Raw genomic sequence first — 25,466 nt, 5'->3', positions numbered from 1 at the left:
TTCATGACCATAGAGTAGATGAATCCCTGACCTTTGGTGAAGAAATCAAATGTTTCTTTAAACATGCTGTAGGACACACAACAGGGATGAGCACCAGTAGGAGCAAAGACCTGTACTGCAGTCTTCTCCAATGCCAGAGACATAAATGCAGCGCAACAGAAACCCATGTGTGCAAACCTAATGCCTGGTTATCTCTCATACCACAGACTGCGCCTGCACACCTAGAGGAAAGAGAGCATTACCTTCAGCAGGTTTAAGGACCTCCTCACTCCACAGAGGCTAAGAACTACAGAAGGTTGCTCATTTATGAGAACTCCTGAACAGTGAAGGCTGCAGCTGACTCTGACACTCCTTATGGGCCTCCAGGGAGAAGGCAGTCCCAATGAAACATGGCAAGAACATCCCTCCTGAGTGAACCATAGGTCGCATGGCGGCCAAAGTGAAGTAGGGAACTGAAAAAGAGCTTCTTGAATCCTGGACTCCTCCATAGGATTTGTAATCCAGAAGTTTGCTAGAAGTATTAAAGAAAAATTAATAAGGACGTTTGAGCTTAAGAAACTAAAATACTGAGTTTGAGAAGGCTACACAGCTTAGTAAGGTTCCTTACCCATCTCTTAGCATATTGCCTAAACAACACTTCCCTGTTCCTGGACAGGTATGCAAGGCAAGGCTGCAAGGGGAACGCAAACACACCTCACCTGGCACCCAGCAGGAAGTCCCAAAACTCTCCAAACAAAAGGTCACCTTAGCAAGAGCTTAATGCATCAATGTAGACTGAAGCACAATACTTGCTGTCATAAGTATGATGCAGCATTTATTTGTTGAGATCTTTTTTCCCCACCTCAAACATTAAAAAAAAATGAACCAAAGTAATTCCAGTTACTGGTACCTATGAATTAACTCTCAATGAATTATTAGAAGGATGCACGTGAAGTCAGAAGTGCATACATGTGAATGAGGAAGAGATCTATAGGCAGCTCATCACCTACATACAAAAATGTTTCTTCATACCTGAGAGTGTCCATGTGAACAAAGAATAATGGAAGAACAACAGAAGTTCTGAGATGAGAGGGAAGAACCTAGAACATCCACCACCAAGGAGAGCAGAGCAGCCAACCCCTGACAGCCCATTACTCTTGGACCTGCTGTCAGAAGCACAGAACAAACACCCTGACATTTCAGATAGGACCTTGTCCCTATCACGGCTGCACTCATGACCACCAGATTACTCACATCATTGAGCACCTTTTCTGAGCAGTGAGAGTAAGAACCACTCAGAACCAGGCAGAGCTTTCCTTAGAGGTTTGTGGTCCTGCAGGACAGAACTGAACTGTAAATGCATCAGCCCTTCAAGTGCTGAAGCCATTACTTACTAACTCCTAGACAACGATGCATCTACACGTCCAAACCCTCCCTGATGGAGAACTGAAACTGTTCAGCACCGCAAAACCGACTGTTCTCATCTGTAATTGTAAAGCAATAAGCAAAGCTTTTCAAGTGTGACTCAAGGAAAAAGCTGATCCAACAGGGCTGGCGGTGTGTCTTCTTATCATCTTCGGTCTGGTCCATAATTCCTGCATGGAAAGTAGTGGTTTCATATATATCTAAGTAATGCTATGAGAGGTCCTTAAGCATGAGGGATTTTCCTCCATCAAAACACTCAAGGTAAAGCCCATGACCTACAGAAGGTGATGGCAAAGCTTGTATTTATGTATTCATTCAGTACATTATATCACAAATAAAACAAATCAAGTCACTGGTCAAAGTCCCAGAGCCAAGATGACCAACCCCAATTTTACGCCACTCTACCTAAGAGCCAAAAGCTGGTTCTAGCTCCTGATCACCATTACAAGTTCAACACCAGCCCTTCAGACTTCTTCCTATTCCACTCCTCCAACAACACAATGCTCAGGTTTTGACTTCCTTTAGGCTTTACCAGCAGCAGCACATTCGCACTACAGCAAAGCTCTGCCTATAGCAGCACGTACAGGCACAAAGCTACAGCTCAGCCCCTGGATGGAGGCAGAACAACACACCAGTACGAGAGCTGAAATCCCATGGAAGCAAACACACTCCTGAACCCTTCACCAGAATTCCAGCATTAACAAATGTACGCTCATAATTACCTCTTCCTTCTGATTGGGAATTCAAATACAGGTGCAGGAAATGGCTTTCCGACTACAAACAGCGCTTTGCAGCTATTTTATTAAGAACTCTGGATGTGAAGAACGCTGTAATGAAGGCTACAGCTCATCAAGGCTTATTCTCAGCAAAGGTACGCATTAAAAACAAATAGCAAGCAGCAAGCAGTGTCAAAATGGTCTTCTAAAGCATAATGCAGTAAAGCAGTGTAAGTAAAAGAGGAGCAGCAGACACTTTCTGCCCCCTGCAGTTCCTACTGCTATCTGGATTTATAAGGCAGCCCTAGGAGGGATGGAACATTAGCAGCCCATAGACCCAACAATTTAACATCTGGCTCCCAAGCACCAACAGCCCAAACGTTTGGGTTTGCTTGTTGTTTTACAGCTAGGTTCATCTGAATAACAGTTAAATTCATCAATGCTTCCATTAATGATCAGCTACATCTTGTGAATGTTTGCTGTGCCAAATGAAGGATGCAACCGCCCCTGGTTTTTGGAACAGAAATTGCGAATCACCTTCTATCAAACCTTTATTTGACCTCATTGCTTTGATTAGAGCTAAGAATGAGAATTCTCACCATGAATTAACTGGTCCATCACCACGTCAGGGCTGTGCTCCTTATATATATATATATATATACACACAGTGTGTATATTAAGACATATATCATATAAAGGACAACGGGTTGCCTTTTAGTTATCCCACTATGTATCCGAAAACAGAAAACGCTGCTATGAAGTTTGAGATGTAAATATGGGATACACATGGACAGCAAGGAAAAATCCTGCAGGGGAAGGATTCACATCCATGTATAGCAGGTAAGCACCATAACTGTTCCCATACTTCCTTCTACCTTTATGAATATAAGAATTCACCACCAAATGCAGGTACCCAAAACACTTCCCTGTATGTGATGATTTACTCCCACACATCTCAGGTTGGTAGAACTCAGAATCCAACTATTTCCAGACTGGAAATCTGCTTAAAAACAAAAGGCATTTTTAGCACGTATCTGGTAAAAGGATGTTTTCGATGAGATGATTTCGCAACCACCCCGTTCTGCCTTATGAGCCTGCCTGTCCTAAGAGTGTCACGGGTTACAAAGAGGTAAAGGTGGGAGCACAGATTGATTACAGCAAGCAATTACTATGGCTTAAAAAACAGCTGGCAATAAATACATGCATCACTAGTGATAGATTCCAGAAGAAACCCAACCAACAGCAGCCCATGGCTGTAAGGGATGCTCCTCATTCAAAATAATGGAAGCTGAAGTGTTCATCTTACTGATGAATTTTGGGTTTCCTTCTGCCATGTAACACAAGCAATATTCCTCTGAGACACCTTCTTACCCCACTCCTTCAGCAGCACACGTATGTATTCCCCACTATTTAAGCCCCACGTATGCTGTACCATAAACCCATCTGTATGTTGACATACCAAAGGTTAAATGAAACCCAATTCTGCCTAACATACTCCATAACGCTGTCTTGCAGTGCGTTAAGGATGCAGAACACAACTTTGGCTGTACATTGCAGGGCTCTCAAGCAAGCCACTAACTTGATCATTTTCCTTCGGATTCCATTTTTTCCTCCCTTGAAATAAAACAGGGGACTCTCTGAGAACACAAAGCTCACACAGAGGGGCCGCTCAGCCCTGCAGCACACACCTACAGCTCCAGAGTTACCCACAGCCCAACAGGCCGTCCCAGCCCGCAGTTCAGCCGCACTGTTTGTTGCAGTCCCCTCCTCGGCCATTACCATCACCACCGATAGAAATCTGCAAAGTCACTTATTAGTACAAACTAGTTGATGGCACGGAGGGCAGCGGGAGGCTCTGCTCGGGCTCCTCAGCATTGTGTGGATTGCCGCACACAGGTGGGACGGTCACGTCTGTCCTCATCGCAGCGGATTCCGGTGCTGCGCTGCGCACTGCGTGCCCCGAACGCTCGCACCCCCCAGCTCGCTCCTTCTATCCCCCTCCGTGCCCTCCGCACTCAGTTCCTGCTCTCCCCCCAACCCCCCACTCCACCCGGAATCCCATTTTGCAACCGGATGACCACCGATCTTCAAAGGAAAAAAATATATACACACACACACACATATATATATATATATAAATAAACAGCAGAAATGCCCTCGTCAACTCCCCCCAGCCTCTCCCAGCCATTGTGCCTCCTTCCCCCACCCCTCCCTGCGGCACAAAGCCCCGCCGCGGGTCGGGCCGTGCCCATCGCCCCGGGGCTCTCCCCTCCCCCTCCTCCCCTCCCCGCAGCCTCCGCCGCGTTCCGGGAACAGGGCTCCGCACCTCCGGGGGGCGGCGGCGCTGCGGAACGGCCCCGGGGAGGGAGAAAGGGGGCAAGGCGGAGCGGGGCAGGTGGCGGCTCTGAGCCCCAGCGCCGTGCCCGCACCGCGGGGGCACCCGCAGCCAACATCCCACCTCCCACCCACCCCCACCACCACCACGACCGCGTGCCGGGAACCGCGGGCCCGACGAGAGGAGGGGAAGGGAGAGCAGGGGGGTGGATGGGGCCGCCCCCGGTACCTTGCGCTTCCTGGTCTCGGCCGAACCGCTCCACACGAAGCACTGGTAAATGGCCCTCAGGTTCTGCTTCCAGTTCTCCACCTTGAAGCCGGTCACATGGCAGCACCCGGCCGCCGGCGGACTCATGTCAGACCCCCCCACATCAATCCTCCCGCCGACGGGCCGGGCCGGCGGGCAGCGAGCCGGCCCCTTCCCCCCCTCGGCGGCGGCGGCGGCGGCCGCGCGGGCACGGGCGCGGGCACGACACGGGGCGGCCGCGCGCCCCCCACAGCCACCACAGCCACCCCACCCTCCCTCCCCGCCGCCACCGCCCTCAGGGGCTGCGGCCCCTCCTCACGCCGCCTCCCGCCGCCTCCGTCCCCGCGGGCAGCCGGGGGGCGGCGGGCACATAGAGCCCCCGGCTCCGAACAAAGCGCGGCGCTGGAGGCGGCGGGCGGCGCGCTCCCCTCCCTCTCTCTTTCCCTGCCTCGCACACAAAGATGGGGCTCGCTCTGAGGCGAAGGAGGAGGAGGAGGAGGCGGCTGAGAGAGCGGCCGCTGCCGCCCCCGGAGTGGCCGCCGCTCCCTTCTACCTCATAGAAGCGGAAGGGAAAGAAGAGCGGGGGGGGGGGGTGGGCCTGGAAGCGGCAGCGGCGGCTCCGGTGCGAGCGGAGCGTGTGTGTGTGTGGGGAAGGGGCGAGTCTCCGCCCGCCGCCGCTCCCTCTCCGCAGCCGGCCGCCCGCTCGGCTCCTGTCTCTTTAAACCTCCCCCCCCCGCCTCCTTCGCCGTCTCCTTCCTCCTCCTCTGCTCTCCCCGCACTCCCCCCCTCCGCCCGCGCTGTGCGCCGCTCCGAGCCGCTCACTCAGCCCGGCCCGGAGTGGGACAGACCAACGGGGAAGGGGCGGTAGGTGCACCCCCCCCACACTGCCCCGCCACCCGCGAGGAGGGAGCCGGAGAGGGAGGAAAGAAGCGCTGCCATTGGTTCGCTCGCCTGTCACTCTGCTGCCGAAGCGCCCGTCTTTGGCGTCTCATTGGTTGATTTCCTTTTCTCCCCTCCCCCCTTCTCCCTCCACCCTTCCTCCCCAGTATTTCCCCCTGCCGGAAAGGGGCGGGAACGACTTCTCAGATTGACGGGGCATCCGGCCAATAGAGAGAAAGGGCGGCACGTTCGCTAAGAATGCCTCGCAACAATTGGCCATCCCGGCCGTCAATCTCACTCCAAACTGTGAGCGGATTGGCTGCGGTGGGCTGAGGGGCGGTTCCACCCAGCGGCCTAGGCTATGGGGGCAGCGGTGCTGTCACATCCGCTGATCGCGGCCGCTTCGCCCTTACCTCAGTGATTTCCTGAGGGGCGGCGGGGTGGCCGGGTCGCAGCCGGGGCAGAGCCGCCCCCCCGGCCTGGTAGAGGCCCGACACGGGAACCTCAGCCCCGGCTGAGTGTTGTGAGGCCGCAGCGGCCTGCACTGAGATGAGGCGGCTCGAGGTGGGCAGCGCTGTGGTGCAGCAGGCCGCGCCGTGTTGTGCTCCCATCGGGAGCACTGAGAAGGAACGAAAACACCCTTAAAAAAGAACCCCAGCACCAGAAAGAGCCTTAATGCAGCGTTCCCTATCAATAGCCCTACAAGGCAGTGAGAATACAGTGCTAAATGCTCGAATCCGTGCTCGGCTCTGGTGTGCTCCACATGCTGTGGGGTTGCATAAGAGTGGAGTGAGGCAAGAGGAGGAGATGGGAGCGGAGCAGCTTCTTACACAACCCTGGCAGCAATGCAGTGTTGGTACACACTCATTGACACCCTCTTACAGCAGGAATACCAGGCAGGTTTGTATGAGGTCCTCCCTGCTATCCCACCCTATTGCTTCAATGTACAGAACTCGATATCACAAAGGTAGAACAGCCTAGCTGGTAATGTGAGGCTTAGGCTCAGTGACAAGGGAAAGGGGGGATGCAGGACTGGGGGGAAGAGCTGAGCTGATGCCCTCAGACTGAAGCTGCAGCAGAGCACCAGCATTGCTGTGTACTGAGACCTGTAACAGAGCTACGTACTGTGAGGCAAACCAAGAAACAGCAGCACAGCTTTACTATTTGGTAACTATTTGCTGTCCACCCACAGCATGTTCTGCTGGCAGTAAGAGGAAGGTGAGGAAGAGCACAAACACAACAAGTCACCGTGTCAAAAGAAAGAGGTACAGCCACCCACCCCCTGCCTTGTGAGAGCCACTCAAACATCCCACAGCACGGAGGGATGTTAATCTTAAGGCAAGACGTATCTAAATGAATGGGATGGGTAATTGATGCCCTAATAGTATGTAGAGTTTATTCTAATGAACCTGAGTGTTTTCCAATCAAAGAAAACCCCCAATATTACTACAGTCTAAATCCAAGTAGAGGGTTATTCTTTATTCTGCAACAACTCCATCTCGGGCTTTTCTCCATGGCTACGACATCAAAACAGGAGATAAAGATAAAAGAGAGAGATTCTGCCTGTGAAATTTAAGTCCATCTCTCTGAAGAAACAGGATATCAAAAAGACAATACAAGTGTTCAAATCCCTGCAGACACTGAAATTCTCACTGAGGTTCCTTGCAGCTCTTTCTTGCAGAGTCATCATGTTTACTCCATGTAAGGTGCAGCAGTGTTTGTCTTATTCAGAAATGAAAGGAATCACGTCTCTATAAAGCATAATTGTTTCATTTTAAGAAGGGAGAACACCTGCAATTTATTCTCATCCCAAATAAATACTTCCTTTGGAGCATACTATTTTTTCTCTCTGTCCAGTTCAGGAACAATTACAACATTCAAGCATTCCTGCTTCCTGAGGTTCCATGCACCCCCCCATACAGTAAAGACAGCACAGCGACAAAGCACAGCAGTTCCAAGATAGGAACAGAAAACAGTTACACCATTCCATCATGTACTAATTTGCTAATCAGGGCCTGCTTGCTACACACACACACACAACCGTTTATAAGTTTGCTGTAGTTTAATTTACTCTGGCTTGGGAACATCTCTAGAATGAAACCTTTTGGTGCAGCAGATGACTTGGGAAAGGATTTGCCTCTGGGGGCAGAAAACTGTTTCAATCCCTGCTGCATCTCTTGGAGGAATTCTGATATTAAAGCGCTGTTGCTGATGCTAATTAGAGCTTACCCCCAAATGACAATGGAATATAAATGTTGATAGTAGCTAAAACATACTGCAAACTCTTCCTCCAGAGAGTCATCTGTGTTACATGCTAACTCAGCTGGGAAGATGCAGAGTTCCTCCACATGAGGAACAAAAGCGACTGAATCCTCAGTCCTTGTCATCCCAAGGTGGTACTTCCAACATTAATCCATCACTGACCTCACAACAGAACAGATTTATATGGTCCCAGCTACACCACCTTCTCTATAACAAGGATTTTGCTTTCGGTCCGATCCATTGGTAAAAGCATCTGCTAGATTAGAGGCTTCTACCTGCCTACATCTGAGCAGGAGGGATGGAGCAGCCACTTTAACCCACAGCATTCAGTGGCAGCCAGTCCAGCTGCACAGGTCTGGCCAGACAGATGCTTATCAGTCCATGGAACACAAAGATGGGTGGATTTCAATGGGCTGAGCTGACTTCTCATTTCATAATTGACTCCTGAAGTTTTCCCTTGGGATCATACCCCCCCCCCCCCCCGCCCCATATTGCTCATTTAAACCTATTGACAATACACTTGCTTGTCTTTGTGATCTTTTGCAGATCTAAGTAGTGCATGGAATTCCAAGGATTCGTGCCCCTCAGGTAAAAAACACTCCTAGAAAAGCAGAATGGCTGCACTTCTTTATTCTGAGGACCATTTGTTATAGACTTCCCTTAGGCATCGTCATGGGATGAAACCTTGACCCCAACTGAACTCAACAGGAATTTTGCCACTGACTTAAACAGAGCTAAAATGTCACCCCTGCTATTTGTGAAGTCAGCTATATCCAGACAGCCCTTTAACATCTGACTTCCACCAAACGCACAGAAAAGTTCCCTTTCTTAGTCTGAAGTCAGCACAGAGCCCTGGTGATCTCATTAAAAAAAAATAAGACATTTATTCCTGGCAAGCTGCTTGTAGCAAGGACAGGTCCATCCAGTGCTGCTATCAGAACCACATCCCCATTCTTTACCATACAGTGAATGGCAGTAGCTGTCATTTTCCAGGAAGAACATCCAAATCTCCCTTTTAAAAGTCATTGTGCTGTAAAACCTTTGTTTATCAGATCAGCCCTCAGCTGCTGTTTCCCACAGACATGGGGGGGGGGGAGGAGGGGAGGGGGTTCACCCCATTCATCTCCAGTTTTCCGAGCCATTAGAAGGCCCATTCCTAGGTTAGACAGCAGCCTTTCAATCTAAACCCCTCTCAGCTTTTGTGATCAAAGGTAAAGCTGAAGGACAACTGATCACAGAAGGACAACTGATGTGAGTTACTTTCCCTCTCTAAAAACCCTGAGACAAGGTGGTGTTTTATTCCAAAATACTCAGGCCAGGTCAGCCACAAACAGGGTCCCATCTTTGTCATGGCATAAAGGTAAAGCTGCCATGTTATTCGGTCAGAAGATACTTTCAAAACCTATTTTGAATGTGGAAAACCATCAGATGATGTCAGAGGGAAAGGAGATGTACAGAAAGAGGCTTTAGAAAGGGATGTGCCACTGCTGCTCCCCACCCACCCCAGGTAATGGGAGGCACCATGCTGCACACCTGTGTGAAAGCAGCTTCCTTCCATCTTGTTCCTCCCCTGGGAAAGAAAACCAAAATCAGTCTCCACTATCTGATGAGCCTTAATTCTCAGCACTTAAATAATTAGCTTCTCAAATGTACGAAAACAACTCTCATTTTCTGGATTAATGAAGGAAGCTGGGTTCCACCGAGCAAAGCTATTATGGAGCTGCTAATGCATGGTTTCATTGCCTGCCACTAAACACAGAGCAACGTGGGCTCCAGGGAGAGCAAGAGCAGAAGGAGAGCAGTGCTGCAGGGTTAAAGTGGAAGGCAGCAGGAGAAGCACAGGCAACGCAGGCAGTTGTGGTTTTAAGGCAGAAGGAGGGCTGCCTTTGTGTGCCTATTTTATCTGGGTTTCTAACAATTACATAGAGCCCAAAAGACCAAGCACAGGGAGATGATAATGGGTAGATAGTTTACTTTAGACACGGACCAAAGACAGTTCCCAAAGCAGCGTAACAGAGATGGAACATGCTCAGAAGCAAAAACCTTTGGAAGCCATTTGGAACTTCTGCTCAAGTTCAGCAGCTCCAGCAGCAAAGAATGGCAAAGAGCTTTAGTGCTGCCTTTCACAGCTGGAGGGCTGCAGGGATATGGGCACACTCTTGTCCTTCACCCTCTTTTGACTCAAGAGTTCATGGGAAACTGACTGCAAATAGTCAGTCTTCCTCATGTCTCACCCTGGCAGGTACAGACATATAAACTCTTCAGAGTAAGACACTGGTTAGTTTATACCTGATTTACTTTTTCATAACTGGACAGATAAGGGGCTGAAAAAACATCAGAAAGCTGCTTTGCTTTGTTCTGGGGCACTTAAAACTGTTCCCTATTAGATGGACAATTCAACGCTATTAGGACTGTTTCTTTCCCCTTCTGCTGCCCTGTTTCACACTATAAAAGCCCACATTGAACCTCTGTGTGGCTCAGGGAAGGGGGAACAGATCAGAGACTGAGTCGGAAATCAGGGCTTTTGAGCTGTAACTACAGCTATTCTACAGATGTAAAGTCATGCAACTTCTCAGACACCAGGAGCTGGAAAAGCCCAGAGCATGGATTGCTTTACATTCTTCAGCTTAAAAAAAACCCTTGAGGACATGTCATTCTCCCATACCCATCAATAGGCATCAGTGAATCAAAGTACCTGCAGGTCTGGATGTGGATTTGGGACTAAACACCTTCTTACAATGAAGTTCTTCTAACTGCAGTAGTGCAAATAAGCCCTTCTCACATCTGTCACACCTCTCCAAACAAAAGGAAACTACACAACACTTCAGACCATCCATAAGAAAAGCTTGAAAATGCAATGGAAGGTCTGGGTTAAAGAAGGAAATCTACTGGAGACACACAGGTGGGAGATAAGAGAGGAAAATGAAACTGGGATGGTTTATACTGGGACCACAGGGTACCTGCAGACATCAGGGTACCTGCAGAACCTCAGCACCATCCCCAAAAAGCAGCAGCTCTCTACAGATCACTGCTCAAACTTCAGCATCTCTGACAATGCAGAGATGCTGCTGCTGATGTCAGGGCTTGTTGGACCACTGACTTCTCCGAGGAGTTACAACCCATGTAATTCAGCTGAAACAATCAGGAAATAATTACGTACATCGGAGAATTAAAAGATGGTAATTGTACAAATAAGTTACTGGAGTGACTAAAAAAGTAAGCCCGGAGCCTCCTTTTGGAGCAGTATTTAATATAAATGAATCACTTAGTGGACAATACAACAATCATCTGTTCAGCTTCTATTCATTATCAAAAACAATACGGGAGGATTGGCAGGGAGCAGCCTTTTGCCAGAGGGAGCCCTTTAGGAAATACCACAGAATCTGGGCTGACTTTTGTCTGTTCTTCTATTGTTTCCTGACAATGCTTTGCTAATGAATATCCAACCACGTCATTTCGGTCGCCACCTCCCCCCTTATTTATTTATTTTTCCCCAAACCAACTCAGTAGTAACTGGCTTGTCTCGATGAGCTGAAATGCTTGTTCACTTTAGGAAGAGCTCCATCATTAGCTATGAGGCCCAGGAGCTGTGGAGCCTCAGGCAACCTGGGAAATCCCACAATAAGCAGCCCAACAAAATCCTTTGATTTGGGCAAAAGCCCATCAAGTTTTAAAGGAAATATCGTGTATCTCTGATATTTTAAATGCGTATTGAATTCAGTAGTTGAGCTGTGTGCTCAATAAATCCATCTTTCGCTGCTTGGTTTGAAATGATGCCGACTTCATTCTAGGAAACGAGCTGCTTTTCAGTAGGGCCTACTTGAACAAATTGCACCCAACATTAACTTGGGAGTTATCAGCCAGAGTCTGTGAGCTGGAATGAATCCTCATTCAGGAGACAAACCACCCTGCAGCATCACTGGTTCAACTCAAACCACAGCAGAAAGAAGCTCACTGCAATGGTTGGAGATGAGGGAAAAGGCACCAATGATGAAGAATGGGGCAGATAAGCAGGCGCTGCTGCTGAGAGAAAGGCATGTGGAACGGCACCCTGCTCTGACTGCCCAAGGTTGTCCCTGAGGCCACGATGCACAACATGCTTTATTTTGTCTTACATTCAATCTTCAGCTCTGCAGCAAATTCTCTGCAGCCAGTGTTTATTTTTGCCAAACCTGGTGACAGCAGAGTACGTGGGCTCCTATAGCTAACGCTATCTGCACTTGAAGATATAAATGTGCACTCCATAAAATCCCGTTACTGCCTCAGTCTTCCAAAGCAAAGCAGACAGAGATGGCACCATATTCCCTAGGGCTTACTCCCCAAACCCCCACCAAGCTGCATCCCCTGTAAGTGGGGAGCTTTACTCCCAGCACATATTCAGAACCCCACTGAATGGGGACTCAAGAGCACTGCAGCTGGGCCCACCATGCAACTATTCATGGTGTGGCTGTTTCCAGCTTCCACCTGCCCTTTGGCTGGAGGTCAATCAGGCCGAAGCAGAGGCTGTAAGATGAGCAGCATTTCTTCTCTGTGTCCAGTTCACTGCTCAGGATATTAACACACCCAACTAGTTAGCAGGCAAGATGGGCATGGCAGCGTGCAGCCCAACCTGCCACTGCCAGCACTGGGCACAGACCAGCGCAAAATCAGCACCTACAAGGCAGGACTCCCATTCACAGTGTGGAAATGCATGGTGCCATAGGCTGCAGCAGGAATCCCTTTGACTAAACATTTCCATCCCTGGACAGCAAGAACCACTGCTCAGCTTCTGGTAACAGTTCATCCTACAAGACCACCATCAATATTTGTTCTAATTGAGCCTTTTTACATAAGCCTCTATTAAACAATCTCAATGATCTCTTTGGAAGGAAACAGCCTGCTTATATGAACATTTGGTACACCTCAGGTATCATCCTAATGCTGGGATAGGCTGAAAAGAAACCAGACTAATTGACTTCTGTTAATAAATTTCCCCTGAAATAAATATATTTATAAAAAAAGCAACAGTATAATTCTGTTCCTCCTCGCTCTGGTAAAGAGGTTTTTTTTCCTGTTGTTAGTCCCTCGTGTGGTTGCTTAAGTCAGGTCTTGCTGTAATTACATACCTCACAGCAGTGCAGGGAGACTTAATTAAGAGAGTCACTGGAGGTGCGCTGTCAGATACGACCCAGTCCTGTCGGATGAGGCTGCAGCAGCTGCATTCCAGCAGACAGCTCAAGTTTGCAGCGGGTTTTGCCATCCTCCTGCAGGAACAGCACAGACACACCCAGCAGAGCCCACATACATACAAAGCCCCTCTGCTCCACCTGAAGTTCCCCAAATCCCTCCGTGCTCCCCAGCAGACGTTCTGCCACCCCGCAGGATTCCACATTCCCTCCCCCAGCCCCAAGCTTCAAAAAGTGTGACTCACCAGTTTCAAACGGTGACATTTCATTCCCAACCTATTCTGGGAGCAGCTGGCTTTGTAACACATGGGGATGTGGGGAGAAGGGAGGGAAGAGCCGGACAGAACCAAGTGAGAACCACTCATTGTATCCCCCACACAGGTGTGTTGTTGCTCCTCCATCTCAGAACCACGCGATTTGGGACGTGCTGGCAAATCCCTCTGGAGGAAAACAACACAACAAGCACATCACAGAGAATAACATCTGTACAAGCAGTGATGCAACTCCCTGTCAGCCAGGAGGGACTGCTCTCCACATCCCATAGACGGGAGGAAACGTGCTGTCCCCACTCCTCATCAGCTGAGCCCTGCAGTTCTGGATTGCTCCTTCAAGCAGACAGTGTGTGATGCAGACCCAGGCTTCAGTCATCAGCAATATCTCACTAATGATGAACAAATGTATGTGCAATGGGGAAGATGACAACAGGGGAATGACAAAGAAATCACTGTCAGCTCTTGGTCCCGAGAGGAGTTCAGTGTCACACTGCAGATTTGCATGGCTGGTGTCCCTGCTGCAGGACGTCACTGCCATGAGCACAGCAGGCAGCACGTGAGCTGCTGCGGGCACTGGTCTTGTTGGCATATACACAGCACTGCTGGCACTGGTGCAGCACCAGAGGCAGGAGCACAATCTCTGCTGGCCTCAGACCATAAATCCACGCACAGCAGCACAGCAGCGCTCCAACCCCATTCATTAACAGCTGTAAAATCCCACAGGGAGGGAGCTGGGCACGATGCAACCCAATGGGAGCAGGGTGCAGGTCTGCAGCGTGTGGCTCAGCTGAGCACCAGCAGTGCAGGCTGCAGGGAGCACTGAGCTCAGCCACCCAATGCAGCTGCAGGAGAGGTGTCCATGGGGGCTCAGCAGCACACGGTGTGATGACACAGCTCTGCACACCCCACTGTACCTCTCACCACTAACAGAGCCCTGTTAATGTCAGTGCAGGAAGTGTTTGATTACAGTTCCATTCCCCTCCTCTGCTGCCCTTACACAGGGAGGGCTGTGCGTGTGGCTCCCAGCAGCAGCGTGGGATCTGGTATGGGCAGATTCACTCCCATTCTTGACCTGTGGAAGCCTCATGATGCTCATCCAGGGAAGAGGAGCTGGCTCGCTGCGTGGTGCCGGCATAGCAGCAGCAATGACCTTGGCCAGGTAACTACCTGCTGAATACAACATTGGATATAAAAACAGCAATTCCTTATTTAAAAAAACCAAAACCAACAAATCTTCTGCCAAGGTAAGGAAGGGCTGTGCTTTGTTAAATAAATGCATCTGTTAGAGCTGGGGTTTCTTTTTCTTTCCCCAAATGCCCTTCACCAGCAGAGGGGGAGGGGAGCTGCTCTTTGAAGCCTTTTCCTTATGGGAATAGAAAACACGGAAAGAATTCAATTCTCTGCCACAGCCCGGCTGCACCGTCCGCACTTCAAGAGCCCGAGCCCAGCCACAGCCTGAACGGTGGGAGCTGGGAGCAGCACTGCCAGATGAGCCCAATATCCAGCATCATTAAGAGTCCCCCCCATAGTGAAGGAAGAGGAGAGGGAGGAATGGAGATGGAATAGAAACGCATACACCCCGTGCGGAGCTGCTGCAGTTCATTCATAGCTTTGATCAAAAGCACCATCTAGTGAGAAAAGGGAACACTGCAGCCAGCCCTGCTCTGCCTCAGCGACAAATGGGACGTGAGCTCGGCCTGCTGAAAGCCGGAACCTCAGCCAGCAAGGAGTGCGGCACTACAGGAAGAGAAGGATTTCCACGTTGCAATTGGAGAACTAAAGCAAAGCGAAGGTGGGTGAGCAGCTCAAGGTCATGCAGGAAGCCAGAGGCAGATCCGGGAATAGAGAGCAGCAGCCCTGGATGCAGAGCAGTGCCTGCACAATAGCACAGCACTCACCCTCTGCTGCCTTTAACTCTTTCCTACCTCACAAAAAGCACAGCAGGGGCTGAGCAGGCGCTGCACTGAACGTGTGCTCGTTGCCTTGCAGGACCAGCCCTCAGACCTCTCTGCTTGCACCACGCTGAGTTAAAGGCAAGGCAGCAGGGACTGACAGGGCTGATACTCCTATACAGCAACCACAATCAGAAGCTCTTGATGGGAGCAGTACCCCAGCACTGCCATATCTCCACTGCTGTGTGGGACAGAACATCACGGCCTCCCTCAGAGACATTCAGCTCAGTTAAAATGGATGTGGTGAGTTCGTTCTCCAGTTCTCAGCTGCAGGAGGGGAAGATCCCAGGGCTCCCATTTGCTCAGCATTCAGGTTGGCTGCAGAAGGCAGAGGTTTGCAGCACAACCACAGATCTGTGGGCTCAGTAAGGCTACAACATTCCTTCATAGCGAGCTTGGAAATGCTGCTGTGCCTGGAAAAGGGCAATAATTAGGGATAACTGGAACCAAACCACATCGGAATGAACTAGAAGAAGAGATGCAGGTGGTGCCAAAAGCTGCAGGGCTGAGCTGGACTGGGGCAGAATCCTGATAGAGAGATGGAGCCCAGGGAGCTGTGGGAGCACAAGGCCTCATTGAGAGCTCAAAGAAGGGAGATCAGAGCCCAGGTTCCAATATCAGGAGTGTAACTGGGCAAGAAAACCATGGTTACTCTCTAGGGTCCACAGCCCAGGAGGGACACAGACACACGGGGCTGGTTTTGGTCACTGCTATAAACCCGCTGTATTCAACCAGGGAGGGGAAGAGGACGGAACGGAACGGAACGGAACGCTGCGCTCAGGGCGTTGCTGCCCCACCGGACCGCAAACACGGGGGGACTCATTGTGCGAGCACCGCCCCTTCCCCGCTACAACTTCCGGGTTGCCACTAGGAGGATCCACCTGCTATTGGTCAGTCTACCGGAAATCCCGCCTCCTCTGTGTGCCGTACCGCATGCGCAGCACTTCCGGCCGTGGCCATGGTGACGGCGGTTGCCAGGTAGGCCGCGCCTTCACGGCTCCAACGGGCGGGTCCGGGCGGGCAGAGGGTGGGGGGAGAACGGGGGAACGGGCCGGGACTGGGGGAGAACAGGGAAAGGGACGGGGAGTGGGATCCAAAGAACCCTCTGAATCGCCATGACAGCTGTTTTAGATCACACACTATTACAGTGCTGTAATAGGGCAATAGCAGGGTGACAGAGTCTTCATCTACAGCAAATAGGAACGAGCCCGAATCCAGCACCACACATAGAACAGGTAACAGACAATGAACCACACGTAGAGAAATAATGAGACAGGCCTGATGCGGCATTGCCACAGCTGTACAATGTGAGTGTGCCTTGAATCCGAGTCAAACAACAGCTGCAACTTATTTATTTTTTAGCCTCATCTTTTTTATGTGCGGCCCTCAAAGAAAAAAATAGGATGATCTGAAGTCAGCGCTGGGGATTGTTTAATATTAGAAATAATCATTGGGAGTTTTGCCCTTTTTACGTGGCTCTTTTTCACATAGGCGTTAAGTTCCCCCCGCATTTCAAAGGTCACACACCGTGTTCCTGTGCTCACTCTTAGCGGCTGTGCCTGCATTGGGCAGAGCTCACTTGGACTGTGGCCATTTTGTAATTGAAGTCAGATCTGCCCCGTGAAAAGACCAGAGGGAGACACCACCCCACAGAGGCGCTGTGAAGTGAGGCCCCTCCAAAGGTACGATATCGCGCTTTCTTCAGGCTAAAGTGGGTCAGTAACAGCTCAGAGCTGCTGTGATTCTGTGAGTTCTTCCTTAAGAAAAGCTGTTTCTTTCTTTCCTTCCTTCCCTGAGCTCCCTTTAAATGACACCTTTGGATTTCTGAAAATAGCCTCCCAGTTGCTGCCATTCGTCACAATGTGATTCTGTGTGGCCGAAACTAAAGGAGAATGGATCTTCTTTAGGGGAACTATCGGGGTTTTGGTCTCTTTTAGCACTTGATGTCACCTTTGTTGCCTTCCGTGCACTCCTGACCCCACCAACCTCCTTTTTCCCTCTGAAATCCTTCTCAGTTCTCACAGAACATCCAGATCTTATTTTAAGGGGAACGTTGTTATTCACAGATGTACGTGGTTTATTTTACGTGAAGCCTTTCCAAGAGCTTCCAGCCACCTCTATTTGGTTTTCCATTATCAGTGGGGATTTTCTGCCCTCTCTTAAGCTGTACGTTCCAATCCTGTGTCTCGGGATGAAGAACTGAGAATTTCAGGAGTTCATTTGAACCAATAAGGAGCAGCAGTTTCTCTCTTGCAGATAATTCACTCTCATTCCTATTGGTGATGCTTATAAATATCAAGTCCTTGCTTTTCTTTCCCAGTGCAAATAGCCAATTGTTTGAACTAGAGCATGAGAGCAAAGAAAAACCTGTTGCATTTGGTTTGAAGCATTGAAGGAATTCTTTATTCTTGACAAAGCAGTTCAGCTGTAGGTTGTCCTCTTTCTCTTTTTAGCTTGACTGAGCTTTCTTTGTTCTGGGGTTCTTTTATGGAGCCGTTTCAGTGCCTTCCATGACAGATACCTACAGCTGTATGACCCAATTAAGAAGGATCTGTACCTTTGATTAGCTGTTCCTCTCACTCCTGTTCTTCATCCAGTTTTCCTCATCCTCTGCTTCCCCTCCCTTTGCACAGGGGCAGTTACCTGTTATTTCAAGCAGCAGAACTGGGTTGTAGCTGCTGATTTGCTGCAAACTTCAGGCAGAGACTGGCAGATTTGCTCCATTCCTGTGCATGATATGGACAAAAAGAAGAGAGAGAAAAGCAAAATAGACTTGGAAAGGTTTTCAAATGAAGATTAAATGCAGACCTTCTCTGTTGAGAAAGTAGATGAATAATAAACAATATGATTAAGGAATAAGTTAGGCAGGTATAACTGGTTCACACCGATGAGTGATGGATGCTACATGTCCAAAACGCAGTTTGCTTTTAGCTGGTGGGCTTGGGGGCTTTGTTCCAACAGAGTTGGGTGTAAATTCAGCCTGTATTTTGCCAAAGAGCAGAAAGGAACCACACTGAAATCAACCATGGGAGCCTCTCTCATCTCCAGCTGTGGTTTAGTGAGGACAAGAGTCAGAAAAGCTCCTGGTCAGCTTCTCACCTGCTCTGTGCTGTCATCTGCATTTTGTCAAAACACAAAGCAAAGTTGGTCAGGGCCAGATTTCTAAATGTGTCAGTTTCAACTTGGGCTCATAAAGGAACTGCTGCCCTTCCTGTCAGCCCCCACTTTGGGAATAATTAAAGGTCCTAAAAGGGAGTTGGATATTTTTGAGCCTGTAAGGCACGCTGGTCAGTGTCAGCACCTGCTGTTCCTGCCCACTTCTTGTCTTCTTGAGATCCTTCAGAGCAAAGAAGGGACACTATAAAGAGGCAGCTGCTTTAAATGCTTTAAGCAGCCCCTCCTGCATATCCAGCCTAAAGAAGGGCAGTGACCTGGTGTCTAAACAGCTCTTTCCCAGGGATTATTTAAGGGAGATGTGCACTCTTCTCATTTTAAATCTGTCTTCTCCTGTAAATCAATACAGAACAGCCACAGTGTGTGCACATGCAATACAAAGAGGTGAAGAAATAAGATGCTGAGCAGCTGGGTGATGTGCTTGTGCCCTTCAGTGGAATGAATTTCATCCACCTTCTGGGTTTCTGCTTTCCACTTTGGGCATAATCCCTGTGCCTCAGGGGAGCCCATGGCCTGGATATCTGCACTATGCACAGTGTTACACAATGAAGTGCTCTGTGGAGATACACGAGTTAGCTCAGGAATGGGAAGTTCCATAGTAGCAAGAGAAAAGCTGTGTGCTAGTTTGATGGTTTTCATTTTAGACCTCATCATGATTATTTAGAGCTTGCTGAGCTTTCTCTGTCTTATGGCGTTCTAGCTCTTCTCTGGAAACACTTGATAGTTCATTACTGGTTCAGCAATGTAGCCTCATGAGCTCAGTCTCAATTAACATCATTCAAAAGTGTGAACGTGGGCTTCAGCCTATTGGATTGGACCTGAGGCTGCAGGAGATGGAAGAACAGACTTTCATGCATTAAGCAAATAATGTGCTCAGAGAGAACGCTTATTGTGAGTCTCCTGAGCATAGACTGAGTGATGCCAGTCTGGGATAATTTATGGTAACTAGTCTCTGGCACATAGATACTGTGGTAGTGGCTGTTCTAGAGAAATCCATGAGGCTTTATAACCATCAGAAGCATGTAGAGATATATCCCGGCCCTGAAGAGCTATAAATACACAGTTGTACAAGGAGGGAATTCAGAGTGAAACAGAAAAGCCTGTGGAAACAGCATCTGTGGATCCAGGTTTGTTGCACAAGGTCCAACTTACAGGATCCAACACCAAACATCCTGCTGAGCTGTTCATATTTGCATTTTAATGCTGGAATTGGGTACTGACGTGGTCTTTTGAAAGACTCTAAATCATGTGTCCAACCTGCTTGTTTTATGTTTTAATAAACGGAATTTTTGTTACTTACGTACATTAACTCTGTTACCTATTTTGTGTGTGGCCCAAGACAATTCCTGTGGCAAACCAAAAGCTTGGACAGCCAATGCTCTAGGTTCAGGATTGAGGAAATCAGTTGAAGACGACTCTGTATGGGATTTGATTTACTGGTGATCTGAGGCACGGGTAGAAAAAAGCATTTCCCTAGTTTTGAAGGCTCTGCTAATTCTCTTATTGCTAAAACAGTCCGTTTGCTTCACCTAGGAAGGCTGCTCAGAAAGGAAGACTCATGGATCTCACATCCACTGTCATCATCCCGCTGCTTTTTGGCAGCCTGGGGCTCTTCTCCCTTTTCCGGCTGCTGCAGTGGATGCGGATGCGTGCTTACCTCCGAGGAGCGGTGGTGGTGGTCACAGGGGCCACCTCTGGCCTGGGAAAAGGTAAGGTATGGACAGGAGGGTGCCAAGGGCAGGACAGGGAGCAGGGCTGCAGGAGGGGCTCCTGCTGGAATAAAGCAGTAATGAGCATAGTGCTCCTTTAGTTTTGACCTTGAGGGGAGGGGGGGAGAGGGAGAGTTAACGTACCTAATGTCCCCAGTTAATGTACCTTTTGTCTTCTGGTATAAATCCATTTAATATAAAAAAAACCACAAACTCCTAGCAATATTAACACAGACTTTTTTCAAATAAAACCCCTTTTCTGTGTTGTTTTTTTTTCCTCCAAATCAAGCACTTTTTGTGTGTGTAAGTGGATACGTTTCTAACTCTGCTTTAATTTAATTGGAATAATTGCTTTCAAAAGCTTCTTGAAGGGAAGAAAGCGCTCTCTGCTATCAAGGCCTTTCATTAGGATGAGTATGCTTAGAGAACAAGTACAGCTTAAATTCATGCTGCATTTGCTTGTTTGTCCTTAAGGATGAAGGTGTAACTGAATGGCGAGGGGATGGAATTGATCCCTCTGCCTGTCAGAACCAAAATGCTGAGAGCAGAAAAATAACTTTTGTTTCCCATCAAAAAGAGATGGTATCTCAAGGCAGTACATCAAAGGAGACCTTCAGCTGCGATAGGCTGTGCAGATGAAATGTTGCTGGGTGCTCCTTTCCACTGTTTTCCTTCTCAGGAATAATAAACCACTACCCCAGACCCTTGCTAGCTGAAGGGTTTTAGCCTACAGGATGTCATGTGGATCTGCTGTTTGTCTCTGGCATCCAGGTATCTACTTTTCTCTTTTTCTTGCTTCCTCCAAAGAATGTGCAAAGGCCTTCCATGCAGCTGGCTCCAAGCTGGTGCTCTGTGGCAGAGATAGTGAGAAACTCAAAGACCTGGCACAGGAACTTTCTGCCATGACTGATCACCGAAAGAACGTAAGTGCACGAGGAGGGAAGGCTCGCTGTCCCGTGCAGCTGGGATTTTGCTATTTGGGATTGGTATTTGTGCCACTACAGAAGTTAGAGTTGCTTGTGTGTTGTTCTGTTGAACAATAGGAAAAACACAACTTTGTGTCTGGGGATAGATAATGCTAAAGGAGTGCTTTGAGCTGACATGGCAGAGTTTGTAAAATGCATACAAAACTAAGGCAGCTGAGGGATGCTTGTCTTGTAAAGGGAGTGAACATGGGAAGTGAGTGGAGTCCCCCAGACCCACCTGCATCTGTACATTGTCATCACTTCTCAAGGTCTGGTATGTCTTGGCTTTTGTTTCTGAAGCCAAGCTGTGCTGGCTGTGGATAAGAAAGATAATTTCTGGCTCCTGAAGTAAGACAAAGGAGTTACCTTCTTGTGTTGGTAACACAACGACAAGCTGTACCTGCAGAAGATCTCATTTGCCCTTTTCCTCTATCTGGTGTAAGGAACAGGCCACGTGAGCAGAAAAAGACCAGAGTACGAGCTGCTTCTGCCATGTATTCTTATGTAGTAACCACCACGCTCTGACTGAAGGAGGTTTGGATGGCCTTCTCTCTGAGTCATGAACATGAGCACGCTTAGCACACTCTGAATGGTCTTTCTAACTTTTGTTTATTCAGATACACAAACCTCACACTGTGGTGTTTGACCTCTCGGACACTAAAACCATACTAAATGCTGCTGAAGAGATTCTGAAGTACCTGGGTCACGTGGACATACTGATCAACAACGCAGGCATCAGTTACCGAGGCACAATTGTAGACACAGGTTTGGATGTGGACAAGAAAGTGATGGAGACGAACTATTTTGGTCCCATAGCCCTCACCAAAGGTACCTGTGATTCACATTATAGGGGCACAATGGTTGATACCTTACAAAAGGCAATGCAATTAAGAACAGCTTAACTGCTGTTTGTAATTGTATTAGGTACAATACAGTACAAAAGGAGGAGAGTTTTGTTTTATGGGCAAGTATGATGTTGATATGTGGGTATGACTGTATGGGAGGTACAGGATTAGAGATGATACATTGCTTAAAACACCTCTGCCTTGAGCCTGGAAGGAACTTTGTTTAGTCTGTCTGCTCTGATGAAAGCCTGGGGGAATGGAGTTTGGGTTCAAGGTGAGGCTGTAAGCTTTCCTAGAAGGCTTCTCTGGTTGTACAGAAGGTTCAACCTGGATGGTGTCAGCTGCAGGAACTGTAAAGATACACTGGTGGCAGAAGAGAGTAAGTTCTCTTTACCATAGCAACCATAAGGCCTTTGTGCAACCTCATTGGCACAACCAGCCACCTCATATGTGGATGTCCCAGTCCAACTGCAGCTTCTGTTGCAAGCATCCTAAGCACCATCTCTTTCCCAGCCCCTACCCTGAATGAGGATCTTGTCATTCACTCACTTAGGCTTCTCTGAAGCACTATTCTGAAAGCATCCATTCTCAACAGCAGTAATGGTCAGACTGTTACTCTTTTTATCTCTTGCCAGCACTTCTCCCCTCCATGATCAAGAGGAGACAAGGCCATATTGTGGCCATCAGCAGTGTTCAAGGCAAAATAAGCATTCCTTTCAGATCAGCATGTAAGTACCTCCACAGAAGATGGGAAAGACATGTTTGGGGCACCAGACTGGATCAAAGATTGCACAATTAGTTCTCCATGCAGCTGGCTGTGTGCAGGGAGGGCAGGGCCATGAACCCGAGTGCTGACCACACTAAGAAACACTCAGGAGCAATTAGTTTGCTAAATTTATTACATTTTTTCCTTGTTATTTGTTTGATTAATTTCCTATAAGAAAGTAAGAACTTTTTGGCCTGTATTTCAGATGCTGCCTCTAAACATGCTACCCAGGCCTTCTTTGACTGTCTGAGAGCAGAGGTTGAGCAGTATGACATTGATGTGACGGTTATAAGCCCTGGATACATTCAAACAAACCTTTCTCTCAATGCTGTAACAGCGGATGGATCTCGCTATGGAGGTAAGATATGGTTTTGTGTCTTATACCTAACACACCTCTACCTCACTGAGTTACTCCAAAACATGTTTGCAACATGTACCTCTGGTGGAGACATAAGTTAGCCCTGAAGTGTCAAAAGAAACCTTTGGATCTAGCTTTCCTAAGCAGCAACCACCTTGGGGTCACTGTGCCTTTAAAGTATTGTATAGGGCAGGTCAATCTAAGTGTTGTCTTTGAAGGACTCTGCTGTTGTTCCTGAAGCTTGAGATTTCAGTACATCTGGAACCAACACTCAGAAAGAGAAGGATGTATTGGAGCACTGGGCACCAAGCTTTAATTCTGAGATAGGCCACTAGGCCTAGGTGTACTGCAGCCTGGGTACTGGAAGGAGCATATACTCCTCTCTAGCTCAACCATGAATTATACCTGCCTGTGTAAAAACAAGAAGTAGAACAGCAACCACGTACAGATAGAGTGTTCTTCAGAAGGGTATTTAAGTGTGGGCTTACCTTCCAGAGTTGATGCTTGCTTGGCTTTGCTTTGGCAGTTATGGACAAGAACACCGCTGAAGGCCAGACGGCTGCAGAGGTCGCTCAGGTGGTTCTCTATGCAGTGGGGCAGAAGAGGAAGGAAGTCCTTGTAGCTGGCCTAAAACCCTCCCTGGCTGTATACCTACGAAACCTCTTTCCCAGGCTTTTCTTCAACTTAATGGCAACTAGAGCAAAAAAGGAGAGAAAAACAAAGGACTCTTAGAGCTCAGCTCATTTGAGCAGTAACTGTAGGGAGAGAGTAACGTCCTGCAGTTTGGCTGGGACATCAGTGGAAGTGGGAAAAACCTTTCTCTAAATGCTGCAACTTACCATTGCATGGAGAGTGAGAAGCAGTGTTCCTCACGGCAGGGCAGGCCCACGTGCCACAAGACAGCACCTAAACCTCTCTGAAGAAGGGTTCTTGGAACACGAAGTGTGGGAGCTGAGGCTGCAGGGGAGGGTAATTGTAGGTATGTGCACACTTCACAGCAGGAGAAGCCCATGTGCTGAAAGACACCACTTTACCTGACCTCACCCCAGGCACACTCAGCTTTACTGCCTGCTACAAATAAAACCCACTTGGTTTGCCTTCATGCACCCCGTGGCCTCTGTGAAATACAGTCCCCAGCTGAGAGCTCGCATGATCAGCGTCTCCTTCTCCCTCCTTCCAATCTCATCCAAAACACATTGCTTGAAGTGGAAAAGTTCTGAGCCTCTGCTTGTTCATGTGCCAAACCATGATATGTTAAACTAAAGCTAAGTCCAGTGCCATTTTAAAAAAGTAATTGATGTAGAATGCAGGTTTTCTTTGGAAATGATGTTATCTGTCTGATTCATGCCTCACTGTGGTGTGGGTCCGAGACACTCTGTGCTACCTGACAACACAGCATTAACACAACACAAGTTAATGCAGGAGTAGCACCAAACAGATAAAAAACAGCAGGGCAGCTGTTAGCTGATAGCACACCTGGCCCACCTTCCCAAAGCACAGAGTAGGTGTGATTCCTCAGCTGCCAGGCACACCATCTTCCTGGCAAGCAGAGCAGGATCTGTGGGTAGGATGGGTAACACAGGAGACAGACCCTGAGTTCTCACCTGACTTAAAACAGTCTCTGTTACCAGTTGGGATTGAACATCCATGGAGGGAAAGAGAGCTGCTTGTACAGATACTGCAGGTTTCAAGGAGTCCTTCAGCCTGAAGGAATGCCATACTCCGTACTTCACCCCTTTGCATTTTCACACTGCATAAAACCTGTACCTCCTCCTAGAGGAGATGTATCCTGCCCTGTATGATCCCAGCAACGTTAGGAAAAAAAAGTGGATGCACTGAGGTAGTTCAGAAAAGGCAAAAATATATAAATTGAAAGAAAGCTTATAAGGTCTAGACCCCTGCTGCCACCTCCATGCACATAATCCATGCTCCATTAGCAGCACTCTCCCTGTGTACTGCCTTGTATGTCCTGCCTGTGAGTGTGTATCTGATGACAAATAAACGACATTGCCATGAACTGCATCCTGTGTTCTGTTTCAGCTCCTTGCTTTAGGGGTAACTTTGGAGAAAGGAAAAGCATTAAAGAACAGGTTCTGTGAGGTGTCACTGTGTAAGTAGTAGTTGCAAAGCAATATACTTCATCCCAGCCCTCTTTTCTATCACCTGCTAGTTTACAGTAGGCAATGTAAATCCACAGAGGATTAATGAAGTTAAAAGTCTGATACAGGAGCGCAGGGTCTGCAGCAACTTCTCCTTCATAAACTCTATTTTTGCCCAATAGGTTTATAACCCATCCCTGAGAACCTCATCTCAGTTGATAACCAGAATGTGTTTGAAGACTGTAACGCTGCTGCTCAGTTCAGACATCCCCCACCAGCATCGTTATGGTGGAGGCTGTCAATTTGTTATATAAAGGCT

The 25,466-nt window shown here is 48.4% G+C and overlaps 2 protein-coding genes and 2 long non-coding RNA genes across 19 annotated transcripts in view; 1 reads left to right on the top strand and 3 right to left on the bottom strand.

Moving 5' to 3' along the window:
• Positions 1 to 6,191, bottom strand: part of USP22 (ubiquitin specific peptidase 22) — an 88,050-nt gene extending 81,859 nt beyond the window's left edge. For 2 of the 3 annotated variants that reach the window (XM_015876787.3, XM_015876789.3), the window contains exon 1: positions 4,684 to 5,532. In XM_015876787.3, the coding sequence (XP_015732273.1) occupies positions 4,684 to 4,809 (126 nt within the window). In that variant the 5' untranslated portion in view covers positions 4,810 to 5,532. Of the gene's footprint in view, positions 1 to 4,683; positions 5,533 to 5,993 lie in introns of those variants that run through there. The other variant, XM_085513914.1, reaches the window with a different exon arrangement.
• Positions 6,192 to 11,071: 4,880 nt separating this feature from the next.
• On the bottom strand, positions 11,072 to 15,911 carry LOC146758687 (uncharacterized). Its single transcript, XR_014933817.1, has 2 exons — positions 13,253 to 15,911; positions 11,072 to 13,085 (listed from the first exon to the last, which is right to left on the bottom strand). It is a non-coding gene; the product is annotated as an uncharacterized LOC146758687 (long non-coding RNA).
• A 262-nt stretch (positions 15,912 to 16,173) lies between these two features.
• Positions 16,174 to 25,070, top strand: DHRS7B (dehydrogenase/reductase 7B). Of its 14 annotated transcripts, none has more exons than XM_085513906.1 (8): positions 16,174 to 16,209; positions 16,839 to 16,913; positions 19,943 to 20,114; positions 20,922 to 21,037; positions 21,697 to 21,907; positions 22,560 to 22,652; positions 22,896 to 23,048; positions 23,575 to 25,070. In XM_085513906.1, the coding sequence occupies exons 3-8, from the start codon at positions 19,964 to 19,966 to the stop codon at positions 23,778 to 23,780; spliced, it is 930 nt and encodes a 309-aa protein (XP_085370032.1). In that variant the 5' UTR covers positions 16,174 to 16,209; positions 16,839 to 16,913; positions 19,943 to 19,963; the 3' UTR covers positions 23,781 to 25,070. The 14 variants fall into 14 exon arrangements, with proteins under 14 accessions (XP_085370032.1, XP_085370024.1, XP_085370033.1 ...); XM_085513898.1 differs by having other exon boundaries at positions 19,939 to 20,114; XM_085513907.1 differs by having other exon boundaries at positions 19,939 to 20,114; positions 23,544 to 25,070.
• Positions 17,607 to 23,670, bottom strand: LOC146758686 (uncharacterized). Its single transcript, XR_014933816.1, has 2 exons — positions 23,537 to 23,670; positions 17,607 to 17,957 (listed from the first exon to the last, which is right to left on the bottom strand). It is a non-coding gene; the product is annotated as an uncharacterized LOC146758686 (long non-coding RNA).
• Positions 25,071 to 25,466: the final 396 nt, after the last annotated feature.

The sequence above is a fragment of the Coturnix japonica genome, chromosome 13, assembly GCF_054131305.1.
Source record: "Coturnix japonica strain WE chromosome 13, WE-NBRP24, whole genome shotgun sequence".
NCBI classification, from domain to species: domain Eukaryota; kingdom Metazoa; phylum Chordata; class Aves; order Galliformes; family Phasianidae; genus Coturnix; species Coturnix japonica.
Note: the sequence above shows the minus strand (reverse complement) of the source record. Positions and strands in the feature narration are given on the sequence as shown.

Excerpts from the sequence above, each read along its gene's own strand:
- DHRS7B (XM_085513898.1), top strand. The coding sequence starts at position 16,190 with ATGGTGACGGCGGTTGCCAG. Across the intron at positions 21,908-22,559 it reads TCCCATAGCCCTCACCAAAG|CACTTCTCCCCTCCATGATC; the intron begins GTACCTGTGATT and ends ATCTCTTGCCAG. Across the intron at positions 23,049-23,574 it reads GGATGGATCTCGCTATGGAG|TTATGGACAAGAACACCGCT; the intron begins GTAAGATATGGT and ends TTGCTTTGGCAG.